The 20608-nt window shown below is 35.2% G+C and overlaps 2 protein-coding genes across 2 annotated transcripts; both read right to left on the bottom strand.

Moving 5' to 3' along the window:
* Nucleotides 1-623: 623 nt before the first annotated feature.
* Nucleotides 624-9967, bottom strand: slc35f3a (solute carrier family 35 member F3a). The gene is made up of 8 exons (XM_042735731.1): nt 9660-9967; nt 9082-9293; nt 5537-5882; nt 3943-4162; nt 2768-2893; nt 2425-2617; nt 2103-2192; nt 624-1110 (listed from the first exon to the last, which is right to left on the bottom strand). Exons 1-8 carry the CDS (start codon nt 9704-9706, stop codon nt 860-862), a joined length of 1485 nt encoding a protein of 494 aa, XP_042591665.1. The 5' UTR covers nt 9707-9967; the 3' UTR covers nt 624-859.
* Nucleotides 9968-13473: 3506 nt separating this feature from the next.
* LOC109099650 (potassium channel subfamily K member 1-like) lies at nt 13474-20357 on the bottom strand. Its single transcript, XM_019113175.2, has 3 exons — nt 19813-20357; nt 15632-16027; nt 13474-15009 (listed from the first exon to the last, which is right to left on the bottom strand). The coding sequence occupies exons 1-3, from the start codon at nt 20165-20167 to the stop codon at nt 14744-14746; spliced, it is 1017 nt and encodes a 338-aa protein (XP_018968720.2). The 5' UTR covers nt 20168-20357; the 3' UTR covers nt 13474-14743.
* Nucleotides 20358-20608: the final 251 nt, after the last annotated feature.

Below are 20608 nucleotides of genomic sequence, written 5' to 3'. Positions count from 1 at the left end.
AATGCAAACTGTTGTGCTGCATAATATTTTTGTGGAAACAGTGATGCATTTACTTTCAGGGTTCTTTGATTAGAAAGTTCAAAAGAACAGAATTTATTTCATATTTTATATATTTTATGCTTTATGCAATGTGTCCTTGGTGATTTATAGTTTTTATTTTTTAAATGGTAATTTTTAAATGTGAGTGTTTGTGTATCTATCTATCTATCTATCTATATTACGGAATGTGACAATATGCATAGGATATACATTCATTCTTTATTACTGCTATTAACAAGTAACAAAAATCCTTACAAAGGTTTACATTTAAGCCTTAATTCCACAGGAATATATGAACCAAGTATTGCCACTGAAAGAGATATAATGCAAGATATTATTCTGAGGAATCTATGCGTGTAGCCTTTCTTTCAGATTATATGAGGCCATAACACTGTCAAATATGCAGAGTATAGAGAACCAGTGTGAGATTACAGCTCTTATCAGAAGTATTATGTTATACTGAAGAGTGTGACAATGTGTCAGCAGTGGAGATACTGGCAATATACAAAAGTACTTCATTCAACACACGAAGCGACAATGAAATATACAAATCTACACATTTCCAAACTCTCACACAGTGGCACTTTAAAATGAAAAACAAACTTGCTCATCATTAACTCAGTAACTGTGTAACAGGTGAACCAATCGAATCCAAAACAATTATTTTCCAATCTATAGCACCCTCCTTTATGGATCTCTAGCAACTTTCATCTATCCAATCAATAGTTGTTGATGTGCAATACATCTAAATTGCCTCATAAATGTGGAAGAGAGTAATCTGGGGCCTTTAGGGAGCTTTTGAAATGAATAAAATGCAGAGTCAGTGGATGCTGGGAGTAGTTTTGGAGTTGCAGTTCTTGGCCTCTCCCGGCCTGATGTGAAGCGTTTCTGAGTGTTTGTCTCTGGCGCTCTCTTGTGGCTCTTCTCGGTTGTACAGCATTGATCGTAACTGTGGCAGACACTGGTCCCAGTCCTCAGGCAGTAAGAGCAAAAGGAAGCCCAAACAAATGATGGACACCGCAATGATGCGTACACTGTTGAGCTGGATCTCACACATGTAGCGATCTATGACTGGGGTATGAAAGATTTTTGGTGGTCACTCAGGCATTACAGTTGAAACACCAAGATGCTAATGTAGTCAGGGCTATTTGGAACATATGAAATCTTTGATATTTACATTACATTTTTTTTAAAGAATTTAATACTTAATACTCAGCAAGGATGCATTCAATTGATCAAAAGTGACAGTAGCAACATTCAGAAAAAAAATATTTCTATTTCAAATAAATTCCAATATTACATTCTAATTATCAAAGAATCGTGAGAAAAAGGTTTGTTGGTTTCCACAAAAATATGAGGAAGCACAACTGTTTTCAACACTGTTAATAAGAAATTTTTCATGAGCACCAAATTAGCAAATTAGAATGATTTTTTTTTTTTACAGGTCATGTGACACTGAAGACTGGAGTAATGGCTGCTGGACATTCAGCTTTGAGATCACAGGAATAAATTAAATTTTAAAATCAATTAAAAGACAAAATAGTTATCTTAATTGTTACTAATATCAATACTAATACTAATATGAATAATTAATTGTACTAATATTTTACAATATTACTGTTTTTACTGTATTTTTGATCAAAAATGCAGCCTTGGTGTGCATAGAAGACATTGAACAGTAGTTTATTTTATGGGGTAAAGGAGTAAAATAATAATAATAAGAAGAAGAAATTAATTTACTAAAAAATCATTTACTCCTCATGTTGTTCCAGACCTGTATGGCTTGCTTTCTTCCGTTAAATACAAAAGGAAATGTTTAACAGGATGTTGTCGCTGATACTTTTCATACAATGGAAGTAAATGGTGATCAAGGGTTGTCAAACTCCCAGAATAACACACACACCCAAGTTTGACGACCTGTGGTCAATCTTTACATTCAGTGCATAGAAAAGAGCAGAGTTAAGATAATGCTTTTAACATCACCTTTTGTGGATTACAGAAGAAATACAAATTTCTAACAACATTAATCTTTACAAGAAACAACTGGCTCTATTATGACTCACCAGCATTTAGAGGCACACTGAGGACGACGCCCAGAGAAATCAGAGTAGGAAGTGTTATCAGAACACCAAAATTCAAGAGGAAGTTGAACACTAAAAGAGCAGCCAAAGAAAACAGTAAGAAGTTAAACATATCAATGGTGGATTTGTTTCTTACAACACACAGGTTTTCACTTCAGGAGATGTTAACTGATAGACTGGAGTCATGTGGAATACTTGTGGATTATTGCGATGTTTTATCAGTTGCTTGAACTCTCATTCTCATGGCACAGATTCAATCTGTGTAGAGAAGTTTGTGTCTGTGTGTTTGTGTCCATCCTCTTACCCAGCAGAAGAGCGGACATGCCACAGATGCTTGGCCATGGCAAATCTCGATGTGAAACAAAGTCCTCAGCCCCCATGAGAAGCAGGATCAGAGGTACAGCGCTAATGAAGACCAAATTAGCTCCACCGAGGACAGTAAGATACACAGCTGCTTCACCCAGCTTTGCACTACCCAGAACAAGCTTAAACAGAACCTGAAGAAACATATTTACACTTACAGATTTCTCTACAGACAAAGAGAGTATAAAATAATTACATGTTCATTTTAAACATCTCTGAAATAGCAGGTCATTGGTGTATGACAGTCTAAAATGAGTTTGTTGTGCTTTGTAATCCCATCTTACTTTATATATAGCTGCTGTTGATGCAGAACCAACCACAAGGGAGATGCCTATCACAGAATAGCTGTGGAAACCATCGGCATATGTCATCATAACAATGCCCCCAATGGCTAAGATGGCTGCCACAATCTGTGATTAGATAGAACAAAGTACATTATGATAAAAAGTAAAAATCCATTATAGACTTATTCGCAACTAAACATAATTAAAGGTGCCATAGAAAGCAAAAATCACTTTTATAAGGTGTTTGAACACAGTCATGTGGCCGCAGTGCGTGAAAACAACCAGCCTATAATGGTAAAAATCCACCCACTCATTGTTTTATAATCCTAATAAATCATAAACAGTGTCTCCACACAAGCAGTTCCAGATTTCTCACTACTATGATGTCATTGTTGGGGAAAGTCCCGCCCATTTGTGAAGCTCTCTGCCCAATTAGCATATACATAGCCCTGATTAAAAAACAGCATTCCACCACTACTTTCTTCCTGCAGCAGCTGCAGGAACAACAACAGTGCCAAAGAGCCATTAAAAGTGTGGTGTGTTGGGATGCACCAACAAACATAGTTAGAGTCTCCATAGACCGCTGAGGACACGGTGGTTAAATTTCATTTTCGAAGGAAATGTCCTGGAAAAAAATTGAAAAGTCCTATATGTTTGTGCTAACATTTTACACTGGACTGCCTCACAAACGAGGGTCGGTTCAGCACTGAAGTTGTGCAAAGATTGCTTCTTAAAGAGGGATCGATACCAACGCTTCATGTGCAAATGTCCAGACTCCAGACAAAGTAAGCATCACACACCATATTTTGTTTTCCAAGCGCTTCTTGGCTCTCTGTAAGGCTAATGTCGCTAAAGCTACCATTGTCTCTGCCTGTTTTCACTAATGCTGCCTTCACGTGCTACCAGAATGATTGTAAATAGGAATGTGGTAGTTAAAAATTGCAGGGAGCACCAGATCATTTTCATTTAAAGGGGACAAACACAAAAAACAGTGCTTTGGCTCATACCCTGAAAGTGGCAATTTCAACAAGATATTAAAAATTATCTGTGGGGTATTTTGAGATAAAACTTCACATACACACTCTGGAGACATCAGAGAACAATTTAAAATATTAATGCATTCTATGGCACCTTTATAAGCTTTTTATAGATCAATTTATATATCATAGACTCACCCGCACTCCCATAAAGCGTTCCCGCAGGACAATCCAGGATATTAGGAAGACAAAGGCACGACTACAGCAGAAAAGTGCACAGGCATCAGTAGCAGGGATTCTGCGAAGGCCTTGCAGGTACAGGTAGCTGGTGAGAGTCCACAGCACTCCAAAAGGAGCTACGCGAGAGAGCAGCATCCTCAGTGACAGCACGTCATCTCCCAAGAACTGACAACACTCTCTGTCGTGAATCCACACACATGCAAATAATGTATCATACCATAATTTATCATACCGGAATTTCCAATACACATTAATGTAACAGAGAGTGCCAAATGTTTAGAAACACCTGAATGACTGGAAGATTCTATTGATCTTAAAGGTGTTTGATCTAAAGACTTTTTCTTAATTTTCTAATTAATTAAATAGTATAATGCAAATTATTTTGTAGATGCATATCTATCTATGCATCTCTTTACAGTATAAAAATACATATATTTTGATTGTTTTTTTTTTTAAGACTGTAATGTGGAAAAAAAAACACCATTTAAAGGTTTAGGGTCAGTAAGATTTTGAAAAAAAAGAAAAAAAATCATTTAAAAAAGAAAAATAATAATTGTATACAGCAAGGAAGGAATAAACTGATCTAAACTGAGAGTATAGACATTTACAGTATAAAGTTACAAAAGAACTAGTTCTTTTGAACTTTTTTATTCATCAAAGAGTCTGTATAATATAATATTATATTATATATATAATAAAATATATAGACTGGAGTAATGGCTTTGCCATCACAGGTATAAATTACATTTTCAAATATATTAAAATATTTTATCAATAAATACACTACAGTAAAATGACAAGATATTTAAGAATAATATATATATATATATATATATATATATATATATATATATATATATATATATATATATATTATATTATATATATAATAAAATATATAATAATATATATATATATATATATATATATATATATATATATATATATATATATATATATATATATATATATATATATATATATATATATAATAAAAATAAAATATTTACAACAGTAGCAAAAAAAAAAAAAAGAAGTCAAACAATTGTTGTTTCCTTGTAATAAAAATAATAAAATACACTGATGAGTGCAAAAAGATGTGCACATTGAGACATGGAACTTATTAATAAAGTAAATAGGTTTTGATTTTATGATGACTTAACAAAGAAGAACTAGTAAACAGATGAACATAACAAAACCAGCTATTCAATTAGGGAAACCCTGCTTTCATTAAATTACACTGACTTAAAAAAGTGCTGCTCAGTTAACCTTTAAAAATCTTTTGTGCTGAACTCACAAAAGACGAAAAATGCCATGGGACATTGTTAAGAAAATTAGGTTAGTGTCAAGTCCTCTATCTAAGCAGCCTAGCCCAAAAAACAAAACAAACAAAAAAGAAAAACCCTAACTCAACAAAACGAGTCTGCATAAAAAACAGAACTATTACACAGTGCAGAAATTTTGCAAAGAGTTCTCTTTTTGAAATGCAGTGAAGTTTTATAGGTCACAGAATCAGATCTCCTTGCATGAAAGGAAACACAACCCGTCTCACCTGAAGCGCTGTCTGGGAGTCTGTCTGTCCTTGCTACAGCACAGGTGACCCAGGTAGTAAAGAGGGAAGATGGCACAGTTCCAGGAAGTGGAGAACCAAGTGAGTGTGAATGGGACATTCAAGCGTCTGATGGTTATTTTTGCCAACTGAGTGCAGCCTGTCCAAGAAACGCAGATGCAGATCACCACAGCGACACCCCACAATGCTCTGCGCAAGTGTACTGCAGTCATATGCATACAGCAGCGGAGCGCCTGCAGCCTGTTCCCACAATCTGATTTGACTGTTTCTGTGGCAGAATGGCCATCTACCTTCACTTCCACCTTCTCGCTGTTGGGCTGGTCCTCCCCTGCAGATACAGACAATATAATTGCATAATACAAAGGCATAAGTAGAGCCACAGGCATTTAATCGCATCAACCCTCATTTTTTTTTAGCAATAAACTTTCATGCAAAACAAACAGGAGAAATTTGCATAACAAAAATGACACTGACAAATCTGAAATGCACTGCATAAGAGATATGTAATAATATAATTTCAGAACTGTAACTTTAGTAGGACAACTCACAGTAAGCACCTTTTTAATGCTGAAAACATCTGAAATTCAAACAATGTTCTCGAGTCAATACACGTTAGGTACGTTTTTAGAATTAAAATACAGTAAGTAATTATAAATACACTATTATTTAAAAGTTTGTGGTCGGTAAGAATTTGTTAATGTTTTTGAAAGAAGTCTCTTACTGTATGTTCTCTAAGGCTGCATTTATTTGATAGAAATACAGTAAAAAGAGTACTATCGTGAAATATTATTACAATTTTAAATAACTGATTTCTATTTTTATTTATTTTAAATGTTTAAAAATGTATTCCTGAGATGGCAAAGCTGAAATTTCTGCAGCTATAACTCCAGTCTCCAGTGATCTTTCAGAAAGTATTGTAATATGCTGATTTGGTGTTTAAAAATATTTCTTAATATTATCGATGTTGTGCTTTTTTCAGGTTTATTTAATTCCTTAAATCATTTTTACTATATCATATTAAATTATACATATAAATTAAACCCAAGTTTAGAAGCACAGTGTGTATTTATAAATATAAATATTTTGTAACATCATAAATATATTTACTGTCAGTTTTAATCAGTTTAGTGCATCCTTACAGAATAAAAATATTTTCTCTCAAAAATAAATATTTCTTACCCCAAACTGTTAAACAGTACTGCATAATAGCATATAAAGTTACAATAGAGCTTCAGTTATAGAAAAATATGCTCACATCCGTGAGATAATTTTTTAAAAATATTTTAAGAAATACAGTCAAATTGTTTTTATTCCAGGGTGGTCCAGGGTGTCATTTATCAAAGACCGAATTTCTGACTTGTCCTTAAGCTTTTTTTGAAGTAAGACATATAGTTATACAACATTATAAAGCAAGATACAAGAACATTAGATAGCATGAAGCAATACACAAGATATATGTACAATGTATTGCTGTCCATGGTACTGAAGATGTAACAGTTTTTCCTGCTACGTATATGAATTAATTGTATTACAAAGATTCTCATTTCTTTTTTTGTATACCATACTTTTGCCCCTTATGGCCTGTAAGAGGACATTTAGCATGTACTGGCAAGAACCTGCCTGGTCTGAAGGACAGAACTGAAAGACAGAACCTCTGTGCAAAAAGGACAAGGAGGCAGACAGACTGTCCCCCAGAAGCAGTCAGTCAACAGAACAAGTGTCTCATTATCATAGTCACACCACAGACCAAAGTCTGGGATAGTTAATGTGATCTGTGTGCCAGCTCAGTGCTGCAAACATCGACCAAGGTATCAATTTGAAGGTGATGTTGAAGTAGTTAAAGAATTGACTTTTAAATTCAACCCTATACAGTGACAATATGTGAACTAAAACCATGCTGAACTGCCCAATTAAGGGCTAACTGGATTGCACAAACCAATTAAATCCATTTATTTGACATTTATGGGCAGGTTCAATGAACATCCGTCTGGCCATCTCTCCATCGACTGCTGTATGATGTAAAAAAGCAATATCAAACCATCGTTTTTATTGCACACAAGTGCCAGAGCTGGAGGAATTATTCTCACACTATTAAGTTTTAAAGATGCTCTGTTGCATTATTTGAACTCCAACATCGATGATGAATAATCTACTTACTTCAAATGCCCTAAACGGAAGTCTCTACATTTTTACTTTACTACTAAGTATTACTTTGGAGAATCTGTTAACACCAAATATTTGTATAATAAGACTTTTTACTCCATTACAATTTCATGTAGACTAGTATAAAATAATACATCTGTAAAGTATATGTTATATGTTATACTATGTCACTATGTCATCTTTCCTCAAGAATTTAAAAATAAAATCAGATTTTTTTCTTTATTCTAATGTGACTAACAAGTCGATCAATCATGTTCACATAAGTTTAACTTGTGCATGAGAGTGTGCATAAAATCTTATGCTATGATGCAGTCAGTGGAGGAATGGAAATGAGAGAGACCTCATCTGCCCCTGATGACTCAGCAAAAAACTGGGCTCTGACTCACTTACCTTCTTATGCATAAAAGAATAACTGACAAAACTGCACGTCGTAACTCAGGCTACAGTGCTCAGCTCAAATACAACAATAGATACATCAGGGGTGCCATTTGCTAAACGGATATTTGCAGAATATGCAAGATGTTTATCTTTTTTTTTTTTTTTATAAGAGGGATCATAAATATTGCATTTTTTTCATGTGTACAGTATTTACATATACAAAGTAACTGAAAGGGCTCTTTATTTACAAATGATCTGACCTAGCTGTTTATCAAATGGGTGATAGATTTTGTCGTCTATGCCTGTGTCAACAGTATTTTAAAAAGAAATATTTGTGCGTGGGGTTGCAGAGGAGCTCAAATTGATGCAGGGGTGTGAAGCTGGTCTTTGATCGATGTGTTTACATCATAAAGCATAGATGTTCAGCTCACATATATATAAAAAAAAGAATATAAAGAATTTATAGACGGGACTAGCAGCTTGATGAAAAGCAAGAAGAACCATTAAGCCACATTTAATTTTTTAAGGAAGGAGTCAACCAGATTATTTCAAGTGTCTTGAATGCATGTAAAAGATATATAATGCAATATAATGAAATTCATTTAATACTATTTTATTTCTATATAGTATACTTTAAAAGTTAAAGGGATAGTCCACCTTAAAAATTTAATTCTGTCATCATCCACTCACCCTTACAAACCTGTCTATATTTATTTCTTCTGTGGAACACAAAATAAGATATTTTGAGGAATTTTCATGAACTGGTTACCAAATATTCTTCAATATATTTTAATGTTTCAAAGATGAACGTCATACAAGTTGAGGTAAGTGAATTATGAAAGAATTTCAATTTTTGGTTGGACTATCCCTTTAAGGTTAAAGAACCATATGGGCACCCTTTTAGTTATATGCCCTTAACTCATATAATATTCATTACATTCTTTACATTTAACTTATAAAACACGCATGAATCAAGTGTAGACTACCTCTAGATGCGTCCCAGGGCTCATAGCCATAGTAACCAGTGATCCTCAGGATCCGCTCTTCTATGGATGCGTTGTTGATGTACTCGACCGATCTCGATGACTTCAGTTCTTCACTTAGATCTTCATCAATGACAAGGGATTTCAATTGTCTGATCTGAGGACTGATATCTGACAGGCGACGCGGACTCATGTCTGAAGGCTTCCTCATTGCCCTGAAGTTAAAGAAGAGACATCAAAGCACAATGGATCTCTATGGAAATGTATAGCTTAGAAGAACCAACCTGCATGTAAACACACCGTCCACAGCGCAACTAGAGGCACGACACAACGCAACGCGACAAAACGCTGCCAATCATTGTGTACAAAACTGCGAGTGTGCGCGCGGTGCGCAAGCGTTTTTCTAGTTAAACTTACAGTTGCGTTGAACTCATGTCCTACACAGTGTAAACTTGTTTATGGTACATCCAACTGCAAGCTAAACGAAGGCATTAAAAAAGACTAATAGGATGCCCACGCGCTCATTTTGAAGCATCTGTATTTTTTCTTTTTTTTGCCAAGAAACGCATCCAATAACTCACTCTGAGACAGAGTCGTTCTGTTTCATTGGGCACTCTGATGAGTCCATTTTAATAAGCAGTTACAGAATCATGGTAAAAAGTCAGAAGGAGATCCAGAGCGCTGAGCTGAAGCAGCACTCCCGTATGTATGAAGAAGACACGACCACCTGTGCACGCACTGCGCCTGCGCAGACACAAATGCTGACATCCTCTAAGTTCTGCGTTTCAATTCCACCAATATTGATGTTTCATCTTATATCATCTGGCGTTATCCACGTCGCCCACCAATGAACTATTTTTAAACCACACTTTTCACACTCGCACTAATTTAATTTGGTCAGCAACAGCCCATGTGCATAATTCATTAGAGAATTCAGACATTTTTTTCCTTTTTAAAGTCATAAACATTCAGTGGTTGAAACATTTTTGATTTTTGTAAAAAAATGGCAGACTCGTGGCTAACTATATAGAGTATCTGTAGCTATACATATTGCATTATTTGCCACAGAAACAAAAAACTTCTGGCTCACTGACTGTGTGTACTGAGACTAGTTTTTTATAATAATTTCTTCATACTTGCTGTTTTGCTCGTGATACACTTTAAATTTAACATGCTTCTGTGTATCTTTCTTAGGTGGACAGGTAAATTGCAGCAAACAGCACAGCATAGCCCATCTGTCTGGCACAGCAGAGGTAGCGGGGTGTTGCAGGGGGAAAGAAGGAAACTGGCCAAGAGTAGATGAGGAAGGAAGTGGCTTTTGGTGAACTACCCAGGAAGAAGGAATTGCATGCAAAGCCTGCAAATCCAATGCGACTGTTTTCACTGGGTCTTTCAATATATTTAAATTAGCTTTAAATAAGTTTTAGACCCATCCTAATACACATATGCACATAAGCTCATAATGTACATGCTCATGATATGCATTAGATTTTTACATTTCACATGAAAATAAAAGTATTTTTTGTCCATCTGGGTGTTGTGAGTGTTTTCCAAGGTGTTTCCATGCAATTACTAATGCGCTCTGTAACATAATGAATCTTGCTATGTGCTTATGAGCATGTTTTGGATGGCTACGTATTACTCTGACCACCAAATTTCTAGGACATTTTTATCCCTACGTAAACATGGGGTCAATTTAATGTCTGTTTAATCCTTCTGTGCATGTAGATCTAGCCTATGAGATTTTATTGTGGACCAGGTGAAAATCTTAATTCTGATTGCTAAGAAAAGTGTTATGACAGCACTATCTTATCAACAAGCCACCCGATTTGAAAAATCATTCATGTCATCATTCACAGTAGCATGCCAAATGTATAATTATATTTCTAATTCTAATATGAGAAATTATAAGCAAGCACCATAAGGTATCGTAATTTTCATACTTAATGTACGTGTGTTAGTTCATAAATAAATACATCTTATATTCTGTATATAGTATAGTACCACATGTAATCCATTATAGTTTATGGCATTTTCATTATTTTAGAAAATTATAATTTCCATAGCATATTATAACCTCTACTTGAACAAAATTGTTGGTTTGAAAAACCCTGTGAAAATGCTGTCTGTTATAAAAACAAAAACAAAACAAAAAATATTTCTAAATTAGACTGCAGTGCAAAGAACTGTAACAACTGAAAGTTGAGCATTAAAAATCTATGCTTGGTAATCAAAGCTGTCTTCTTAAAAGCATCATTATGCCATTAGGTCATTAAACTGTCACTCAGATTAGCTTTTCAGCACTTAATCAAATGTAATAGGTTTTACCTGTCTTTCGGAGGACACAGTTGAACACAGGGCACTGGAGTCTCGTCCTCTTTCTGCATTGCGCCGGTACATCATGTGTGGGGATCTTGTCCCTGCAGTGTGGCAGCTTCACGGTCCACAGCCAGCTTTTGAAAGATGGCTAGCAGTGGGGGTGTGAGCCACTTTGTGTGTTTCTGTGTGTGTGGTGAGCGAAGGGGAGTTCATTGTAACTGGTTGGCACCTATCGATCGGAAGTGCCGTCTCCACCCCAGCACAAGCCCCAGTCAGGTGACCTGTGCTTAGCTAAGCAAAAACTTCTGACAGAGCCGTCAATACCCTCCCAACACCTTCCCCTGGAGAAAGCCGTGGGGAGAAACCATGAGGTCTGCACTCCAAATGCTTAACTCAAAATTGAACTTGGCACACACTAGCGGGACCTGACATCTAATGAGGCAGACTGGCTTGGATAAACACAGGCCATGGGAGAGAGAGTTTAATAGAAAAATCTTGGGTGAGAACTATTGAAGCGCTCGGGTGGAGATTATTCACATTTACCAAGGACACACCAAAGGCAAAGTTAAAAGGAGACATTTATAAATAAAAACTGCAGTATTCAATAGTTTTTTTCTCTTCAAGGAGAACAGTAGGGTAATATGCCCCACAGGGCAAGATGACACTTCCTTTTTTTCCTATCAATCGGGTGTGTTCATGGTATGTGTGTGTGTGTGTGTACACTTTGGATGGATTAAATGCAGAGCACAAATTCTGAGTATGGGTCACCATACTTGGCTGTATGTCACGTCACTAATTATGATGAATTGTGTTTTCTATTTGTTAATAGGGTATTTGTGGAGTAAAAATACTGTTTTTATTTTAAGGTTAAAAGGTAAAATTAGACAATTGGGCTAACATGGCTCCCCCATGGGGTATTCAGTAATTCCATAAATTAGATGTACATTTCAGACATCTTTGCTATTCATGCAATGTGAAATTATTCAGTTTGAATCCAAAGTGTTGCTACTATGACATTTCTTTAAATTTATAATATTTAGTCATATTATACTTTATATCTTTTTCTGGGATTCGACTTTGTCCATCTTTGGTCATTCAATTATTAACAAGTAAATTCTCAAAAAAGCCATACAAAATAGCTTTATCTCTGGTACAACACATCAAATTTCCCATAGGAAAGAAAACTCATGAGATTTTTTAAATAGCAATGAGACCAAATTAAGTTCAAATGGAGATTATCAATCTTGCGCTTATTCTTATTTAAATTAATTAAAATATTAGCTATAATCACCATATTCTCATTAATATTAAGCCCTGTACTTTAACTCTTTGTCAACAAATGTCTCAGTTGTGCCTATTTTTATTTTTATGATAAAACATCTCATATAACATCAATACTGCTATAGTAAATGAAACATTACTGAGATCTCCATCAAGGTTTGAAAGCAAAATAAAAGTACCATCATAATAATAGAATTGGCATTATTCATTCATTCAATGCTTCATTCATTCATCATACCTAAACCAGCAGATACTAACATTAAATCATTCCAAATATACTCAAAAAGAGTGTTTTCCCATGATATGAAGGAATTGTTCACCTTTGGAGAAGCCCTGAAAAATAACCTCCTATATCGCCTCATCTAATGCTGTGATGATAATGAACGTGACATTTAGATGAATGTCTAGGGGAACTCAAGAAGGTCTCTTATAGTTTCATGTGCTCAACTTATTGTAATTTGTCCTGGTCAAGTTTAACAAGGTGAGCACAGCTGCAGGACCTTGTTAACATAACCTCGGCTCAATTTCAGCACCACTATTACACGATGGCATCAAATTCACTTTCAAACAGCAGAGTAAATATCTCTTTTAACAGCACTGAGCAGGCATCCTGTTAATAGAATGTACAGCTGCTCAGGGGTTTAACACACCTATATAGCCACGCAAAATGATCAAAGTAAACAACTCTGAGAGGTGAAGGAGATGTGTTTGGATTACATTGGATATGTGCTGCAAGTTCTGTTTCACAACGTCTTGCTACTGGCTGAAGAATAAACACAATACAATTAAAACATCTACAGAATAACCAAAATCTCCAGTTTATTCTGTTTAGTTAAAGTGCGACTTTAGGCATGTGCAATAAAATTAAAATATAAAAATGAAAACTACAAATGAATGATAAAATAACATTAATTTCCTTCAGCAATATACACAGTCGCTCATAAGAACGTACTGATGCACTGATGTGACTCATGTTCTTGGCTTACAATACAACAGTAATGCCACTCAATGCACAACAACACCTTTAGGTGTTGGACAATGCCTAATGCAACTGTAGAAGAGCCAACATGAATAAAGCCGTAAACGTAAAGAAATTAAATATACAGATGTTTTAGTCTGATGCCTCTACTAAAAATATACATATTTTAAATTCCCTTAACGAGTGAATTACAGAATGTGTCACAAGGAATGTCATCAGAGACCTGCCCCTGTCTACTCTAAAAATCTAGTAAAAAAAAAAAAAGACAAGAAGAAAGGCCGGAATACACTACCTGATTTTTTCTGAACAGATTGTTATACAAAAGCATTGTACATTTGCAGACTTTGAATAGTTAAGGCTGAAATATACTATACAGTTGTGCCCCTTATTGCTGACAAATGAAAACAATGTGTTCTAAAATCGGCACAGAATATCAAACATTTGATATTCTCAGATTGGATGGAATCTTAATCTGAAGCTAAAAAATCAAGTCTGTGCCCATCATTCACTACACAATTTTCAGTGAAATCTATCAACTGCCTATAATCATAAACGTCATGCAGTTTTTTCCAGCCTTAAGCAATATCTACAAACTTAGTAACCTGAAAACTTGATTTCCATTAATAAATCTGTAAAACTATAATACAGGATATGGATCCCTTTATGTCACCTAACAAGAACAGCATATGAAGTATTTAATGCTAGTCTATGACCACTTACCAGTTAACTATTTATATTTAGAAGTCATGGATGGATTTATCATTTATATACACACACACACACACACACACACACACACACACACACACACACACACACACAAAACCCTGGTCACAAAATGTTTTTTCCATTCAGCAGCAGCATGAACCATGATGTCCTATGATATTATGTATTCTACAAATTCATGCAATCCTTTTCCCCATTAAATTAACTTCAGCCGGTGTTTCAAGTATTCATATCTATGGAAGGTTTCAGTTAACTTGACAGCAGAGTACACTAACAAATTACAATACATTTATGCTCTTAGCAGAGATGTTTCAGAAACATTAACGTGTCAGGTTTCTAGACACCAAATTTTAGGATGCATCATCGGTCCATTGGTTCATTGGAGGTAGTAGTAGGTGAGGCAGAGACTATGTCACCAGGAAACATATCAGTTTTATTCTCCCTAAAAGAGGCTGCCTGGTCGGACACAGAGGCGAATGAGAGGTGATCATGATCCACAATGTTTAGCTGGTCTTCTGTTTTTTGTTTTTTCACGTAGAAAATCTTCCTGAGCTTCTTCAGCTGCTGAAGTTCACAGAAGGTTTCCAGAACCACCAGCATCGCGATCAAGCCCAATATCAGGTAGACTGTAGGGGAGAGAGGCAGGTGGGGTTAAAGAGGGCAAGAGAGCCTTATGGGGTCTGCAGTGATACTACAGGGGGTGTTGGCAAATTCATTGTTTAAAAAAATTTCACAGTGCAAACGCTAAGTTAACAAACCTACCTAAGATAAAGTTCAACCAAAGTTAAAGAAACTAAAGTTAAAGTCCAAAGTTAAAGTTCTGCTACTGTACATGTTTAATTGTCTCTATCACAAACCATTCAAAAGTTTGGGGTAAGTTCATTTTTTATTTTTATTTTTTTTTCTCTATTAAATTATTACTAATGTTTAACAAAATGCATTAAATTATTCAAAAGTGACAGTTAGGAAAAATATGTCTTGATTAAAAAATCAATTTCAAATAAATGCCGTTCTTTTGTTCATATCAAAGATTCCAGAAAAAAAATGCATCAGGGTATCCACATAAATATCAACAGCATAACCATGTAACCATGTAAATGCAGCTTGCAGAAAAGACTTAGTTCAAAACCATTTCAAAAATCTTTCCAATCCTAAACTTTTAAACGGTAGAGCATGTATAAATGTAAGAGAGTAAAAAAAAAATGTATATATACACATAAATAATGTTTAAATTAACTGTGCACTTACATGTAATGCCCAATTTATAGAGTTCTCTGAATCTCTGATGGTAGCCCTCTCCTGGTACATAGTCACCTAAGCCAATAGTACTAAGAGAGACGAAGCAGAAATAGAAGGACTCCAGAAAATTCCAGTCCTCTTCCAGTACTGAAAAGATGATAGCAGGTATGAGGAAGAAGCAGGAGACAGTTATAATGGCCAGCAGGGAGGCGTGCAGGGCAGCCAGCAGAGGTTTGGACATGCCCCAGCGCCGGTGCAGGTACTCCACGGGCCTGTGGGTACTGAACTCCATGATCCGCTGGACCACTGCAGTCAGGAACAGCAGGGTGAAGGGGATTCCCACCACTGAGTAAATGATGCAGAAGGCCTTACCACCATCTGAGAGAGGAACAGTGTGGCCATATCCTGAAAAAAAACACAAAAAAAAAAAACACATGAAGCTCTTTGAAGGGGTCTTTTTTTTTCACAGGTTGATCTTTTCCCGTGGGTTAAAGACCATAAAAGAATGATATATATCACGGTAATGAATATGCAGGATATTATTATACATTACAAATCAAAAAAAATATCATATTGTTATTGTGGGCACTTCTAAACACCTGAATAATTATACATTACAAATTATACAGAATATGGGATGAATTTTTTGAATACTTTTCCCATCAACTGGTCAAAATGCACAACACCGTTGCATGCTCCTTGAAAGACACGTGTGCGCTCTGATGTAAACAAGCAGGCATGAGAAGCACACGAGGGAACACTGAGAGACGCGCTGAATGAAAGCACATTCACTCTCTGACAGCAGATGGCGCTAAACTGCAGAAAATGCAGCCTAAATAAAGCAGCTGCGCTACTTTCTAAAATGTATTGTGGATTTGCTATGGTGTTCATCACAGCGCCAAATACATAAATATTTAGACTTAATAGGCTATTCATTTTCAAACTTTTTTTTTACATTTTAATCTGGAATATAACATGCCCTATATCAGGGCTATTCAATTTATTTAATTTAAGGTCCAGATTATAAAAAAAAAAATATTAAACAAACAATAACACATCCAAAATCTTAAAATAAGAAATTAAATTGAAAAGCATATTCAGCTGTAAAATAAACAAATATCATACCAACAATAACACCTTTGAAAGGTTAACATTAGTGCTATCAATCAATTAAAAAAGAACTACTATTTTTTATGTAACTAATTGTGATTAATTGCATATTAATATATTTATGTTGTCATTATTACACACTGAACCTCCAAATTAATGAAGAAACAACATAAAGATGGTATATTTTAAATACGGTTTAATGGCTGAAGTGGTTCAGCAGCGTATGTGGAAGGTCACATGAGTGCCTGCCGGTGATTGTCTTCCTTTTTCAGCAATGAAACAACAGCCCGGGCCAGTGTTGCCACCTTGTGGAAAAACTAATTAGAGCAAGAACGATTTGAGGCGTGGGTTCGACTCTTCCCCGGGGCCGGATGAAGATGATTGGAAGGCCGGATTAGGCCCGCAGGCCGCCAATAGAATAGCCCTGCCCTAGATATTGTTTGAAAGTGCTTTGATTCTTTATTGTTCATTCACACTTTACATTAGGGCTTCATTAGTTAACATTAGTTAATTCATTAGTTAACATAAACTGCCAATGAATAATTCTTCTGAACATTCATTAATCTTACGTATTTCAATATTTAATAACACGTTGTTAAAATAGAAAGTTGCAACTGTGTTATTTAAAGGGTTCATATGATGCGATTAAAATCTTTCCTTGCTCTTTGGAGTGTTACAATCTCTTGGTGCATAAAGAAGATCTGTAAAGTTGCAAAGACTTAAGTCTCAAATCCAAAGAGATATTCTTTATAAAAGTATTTTTGTTATAAGAAAAAAATTATTAAACCTGTTATACTGTATTATGACCACTTTTTTGAAACTTAATTTAAATATCATGATAATACCAAGTACCATGATAAAATCATTAGCAATTAATCGCAACATGAAAATTTTATACTGGCATATCTTAATTCAACCAAAAATACAACTGTTCTAGATGATGAGCTTGCAAGAACTCAACTCTTTCTCTGCCAGCATTTTTTAAAAAGGTTGCCAGCCACCGCCAGCGATTTTGATGATTTTCACAAAAATTCGATGGCCTCCAGTATATTTTGCTTTATGAATATTTGAATATTCAATACACCAAAATAAAGATCAGAGCCTCTTCTTTATAAAACAGAAAAAGAAAAAAAAAGTTTTTTTTTCTAGCTTGAAGCATTCTTTTTTTTTTTTTTTTATCAACATTTGATTATAGGTAGGTTTCATAAAAAGGTATCGTTTTGAGCAAAAAGGTGAGAAAATCAAATTTTTATCAAAAACTACATCTGGATAATATTCGGTACTATTATCGAAGCATACATTCAGTAAATTGCTTCCATCAACACCTCCAAAGCTTGCACAGACGTATACCACTTACTGGATCATCATTTTATTCCGTAACATTATGCAATTTATTTACATGAGAGATCGCTAGTTTCTTCATCCTGTTCACGTGTGTTTTTGTTTAGGAGGTTTTGTACTTGTTCAGAAGATGTGTAATAGTGCCCCCGAGTGTATAACGGTGAAAACACAAAAAGCCGTAAAACTTGTCTTTGGCGGGGAAGCGTTGTCTTCTGAAAGACGAGATAACTCGTCAATGGCAGGGAAAGAGTTAATGAAAACACTGTTGGAATTTAATTGTATTTATGATTACTACACTGAAGAAAAATAGTGAAGAAACAATGAGTTTTTATTCAAAAAATGATTAAGAAATGGCAAGTAACAAATTGAATTTTACAAGAAATTTGTAAAACATACTCCAATAATCTTTGTTTTATTTACTTTAATTTCAAAAAATCATTTACAGTCTACAGTATAGTGATTTTCAGTTTGAAATTGCGTATAAAGCAAAATAGTAACTGTAAATAGGCATTTAGCCTAATCATGGGAGTGACATATTTTATGTTTAGATATTTGAGATAAGGTCATTGGGCTAGTTCTGGATATTTTTGACTGCCCATTGGGCAAGTTTTGTTTTGCAGACCTGGCAATCCTCATCTCATCTAGCATTTTACTCAAATGAACCAGTTAATTCTGTTTTAAACACCATCTTAATCACATAATGAAAAGTTAACAGGAATGCCAAGGATGTAAATATGTGAGCATGCACTTATTTTGCTTTATTTGTAAAATCTCTAAAAATTGCCTTGCGAAGATGATCATCATTGTCTATAGTATTATATAGTGTATTTGGTATCATATTTTTGCTGCTTTTTTGCTTATGTTTAATAGATCCTGAGCACTGACTGAAATGTTAATGTTATTGTTTTAAGTAGAATAGTTATTAACAGTTATAGTTATAGTTATTAACAGTAACAGCCAACTGCATAAACAATGAAGCCCATTATAAGTAAGCAATTCAGTCAATGCAGAATAATACTTTTTTTCTAGAAGACTTATATATATTTTTATGTCATGTGATTGCATATTATTTTGTAAAGCTTGTTTAATGAGCAAAAAATTACTACTATTTTTTTTCTTAGAAGGATGTGCCAAATAGATTGTGTTTGTGTGTGTCTAAATTCCCAGAGTATCCTATTTTATTGAATTGTTATTTATTTTCCTCTTTGTAGTATGTTAAGAAAAAAATATTATTTGCCTTTATTCATAGTCTGTATTATAAGTTTGTACAAGATCTTGATATTTTGGAAGGCCAATAAAGCTTTGTTGACTTTTGACTCATTATGAAGGGAGAGAGAGAGAGAGAGAGAGAGAGAGAGAGAGAGAGAGAGAGTGCGAGAGCTCTAACCCATTATGCAGGTCTATTTTCTTGAGTTACATCCTTGTTTAAAAGCATATTTAGTCTATATAAACATATTATTGTAAATGTTGGGCTGTTTAAAAAGGCCTCATCATACAAGCTTTTGTACCTTCACATGCGTCAGCTAATGCTTTTATCAGAGATCTCGGAGAGGACAGGTCGACCTTTATAAAGACACCACACCGGTGTTTTCTACTATTGCGGCCGCTCTTGAATAATACAGAAGGACTTACCGGACTACAGACAGTAAATTATATCATGTAAATCAACAACTGGGTTAGAACACAAAAACAATCCTATTATGGCTATTTAATATTGTCAAGAGAAAGTCTGTTCTCACCTGTCGTGGACAGCACAGTGCTGGCGAAGAAGAGGGCTGATGTGAAATCCCAGTTCCAGTTATCAGTAGCATTATCGAGAACCGACACACCGTAGTTACTCGCTTCTAAAGCCCTGGTGAGAAACTCCTCCAGTCTTTCCTCGGACACACATTCATTATCATTTAGAAACTGCTGCTTCACGGTCCGAAGCTCTTGCCGAAGCTGCTCTTCATACGGCAGCTCCACCGCGGAAAACACCAAAGCACCGAATATCAGATATAACACATACGCCAATACCAAGACCAAGAAATACCACGTAGACCTGTAACCTTCTATGACGCGCGCACAAGAACTTCCAGACAGACACTGAAGCATTGTCTCTACGGGAGAATTAATACAGGTAGTTGTATTACAGGAATACACTTGTTTCTTACAAATAAAAGGGAGCAAACACTCTTACAGCTGTCTTTTGATTATAATTTCCTGTTTGTCTCCTGTCGGTATTGCGGAGCTGATGTGACGGATGATCAAGAAAAGCGTTTACTGATCGTAGCTACTATGGCGAAGGGTTTTATTAATATTCATGAATCCACCATTCGCCTGTAGAAGGTAACAACGCAACGTCAGCACTGCTTAATTAATATTTATAAGACGAGGCATCGCAATTGGATGGTTACAATCTGCCATTGGATGGTTACAATCTGATTAATATTCATGAGATTGCCTTCGCTGTAGTGGGATTCATATTTTTGCGTCAGGCTCGTCTTGTTTCTCCACGCCTCACCTTACGCAGGTCAGCTCTATTCATTACATTTA

The sequence above is a fragment of the Cyprinus carpio genome, chromosome B12 (assembly GCF_018340385.1).
Source record: "Cyprinus carpio isolate SPL01 chromosome B12, ASM1834038v1, whole genome shotgun sequence".
Taxonomy (NCBI): domain Eukaryota; kingdom Metazoa; phylum Chordata; class Actinopteri; order Cypriniformes; family Cyprinidae; genus Cyprinus; species Cyprinus carpio.
This window is presented reverse-complemented; position numbering and strand designations above follow the sequence as displayed.

Coding starts and splice junctions, on each gene's coding strand:
- slc35f3a (XM_042735731.1), bottom strand. CDS start 9,706: ATGGACTCATCAGAGTGCCCAATGAAACAGAACGACTCTGTCTCAGA. Junction 9,294..9,659: donor CAGAACGACTCTGTCTCAGA/GTGAGTTATTGG, acceptor CTTTAACTTCAG/GGCAATGAGGAAGCCTTCAG. Junction 2,193..2,424: donor CATGTCCGCTCTTCTGCTGG/GTAAGAGGATGG, acceptor CTGCTCTTTTAG/TGTTCAACTTCCTCTTGAAT.
- LOC109099650 (XM_019113175.2), bottom strand. CDS start 20,167: ATGCTTCAGTGTCTGTCTGGAAGTTCTTGTGCGCGCGTCATAGAAGGT. Junction 16,028..19,812: donor CACTGTGCTGTCCACGACAG/GTGAGAACAGAC, acceptor GTTTTTTTTCAG/GATATGGCCACACTGTTCCT. Junction 15,010..15,631: donor CTATAAATTGGGCATTACAT/GTAAGTGCACAG, acceptor TCTCCCCTACAG/TCTACCTGATATTGGGCTTG.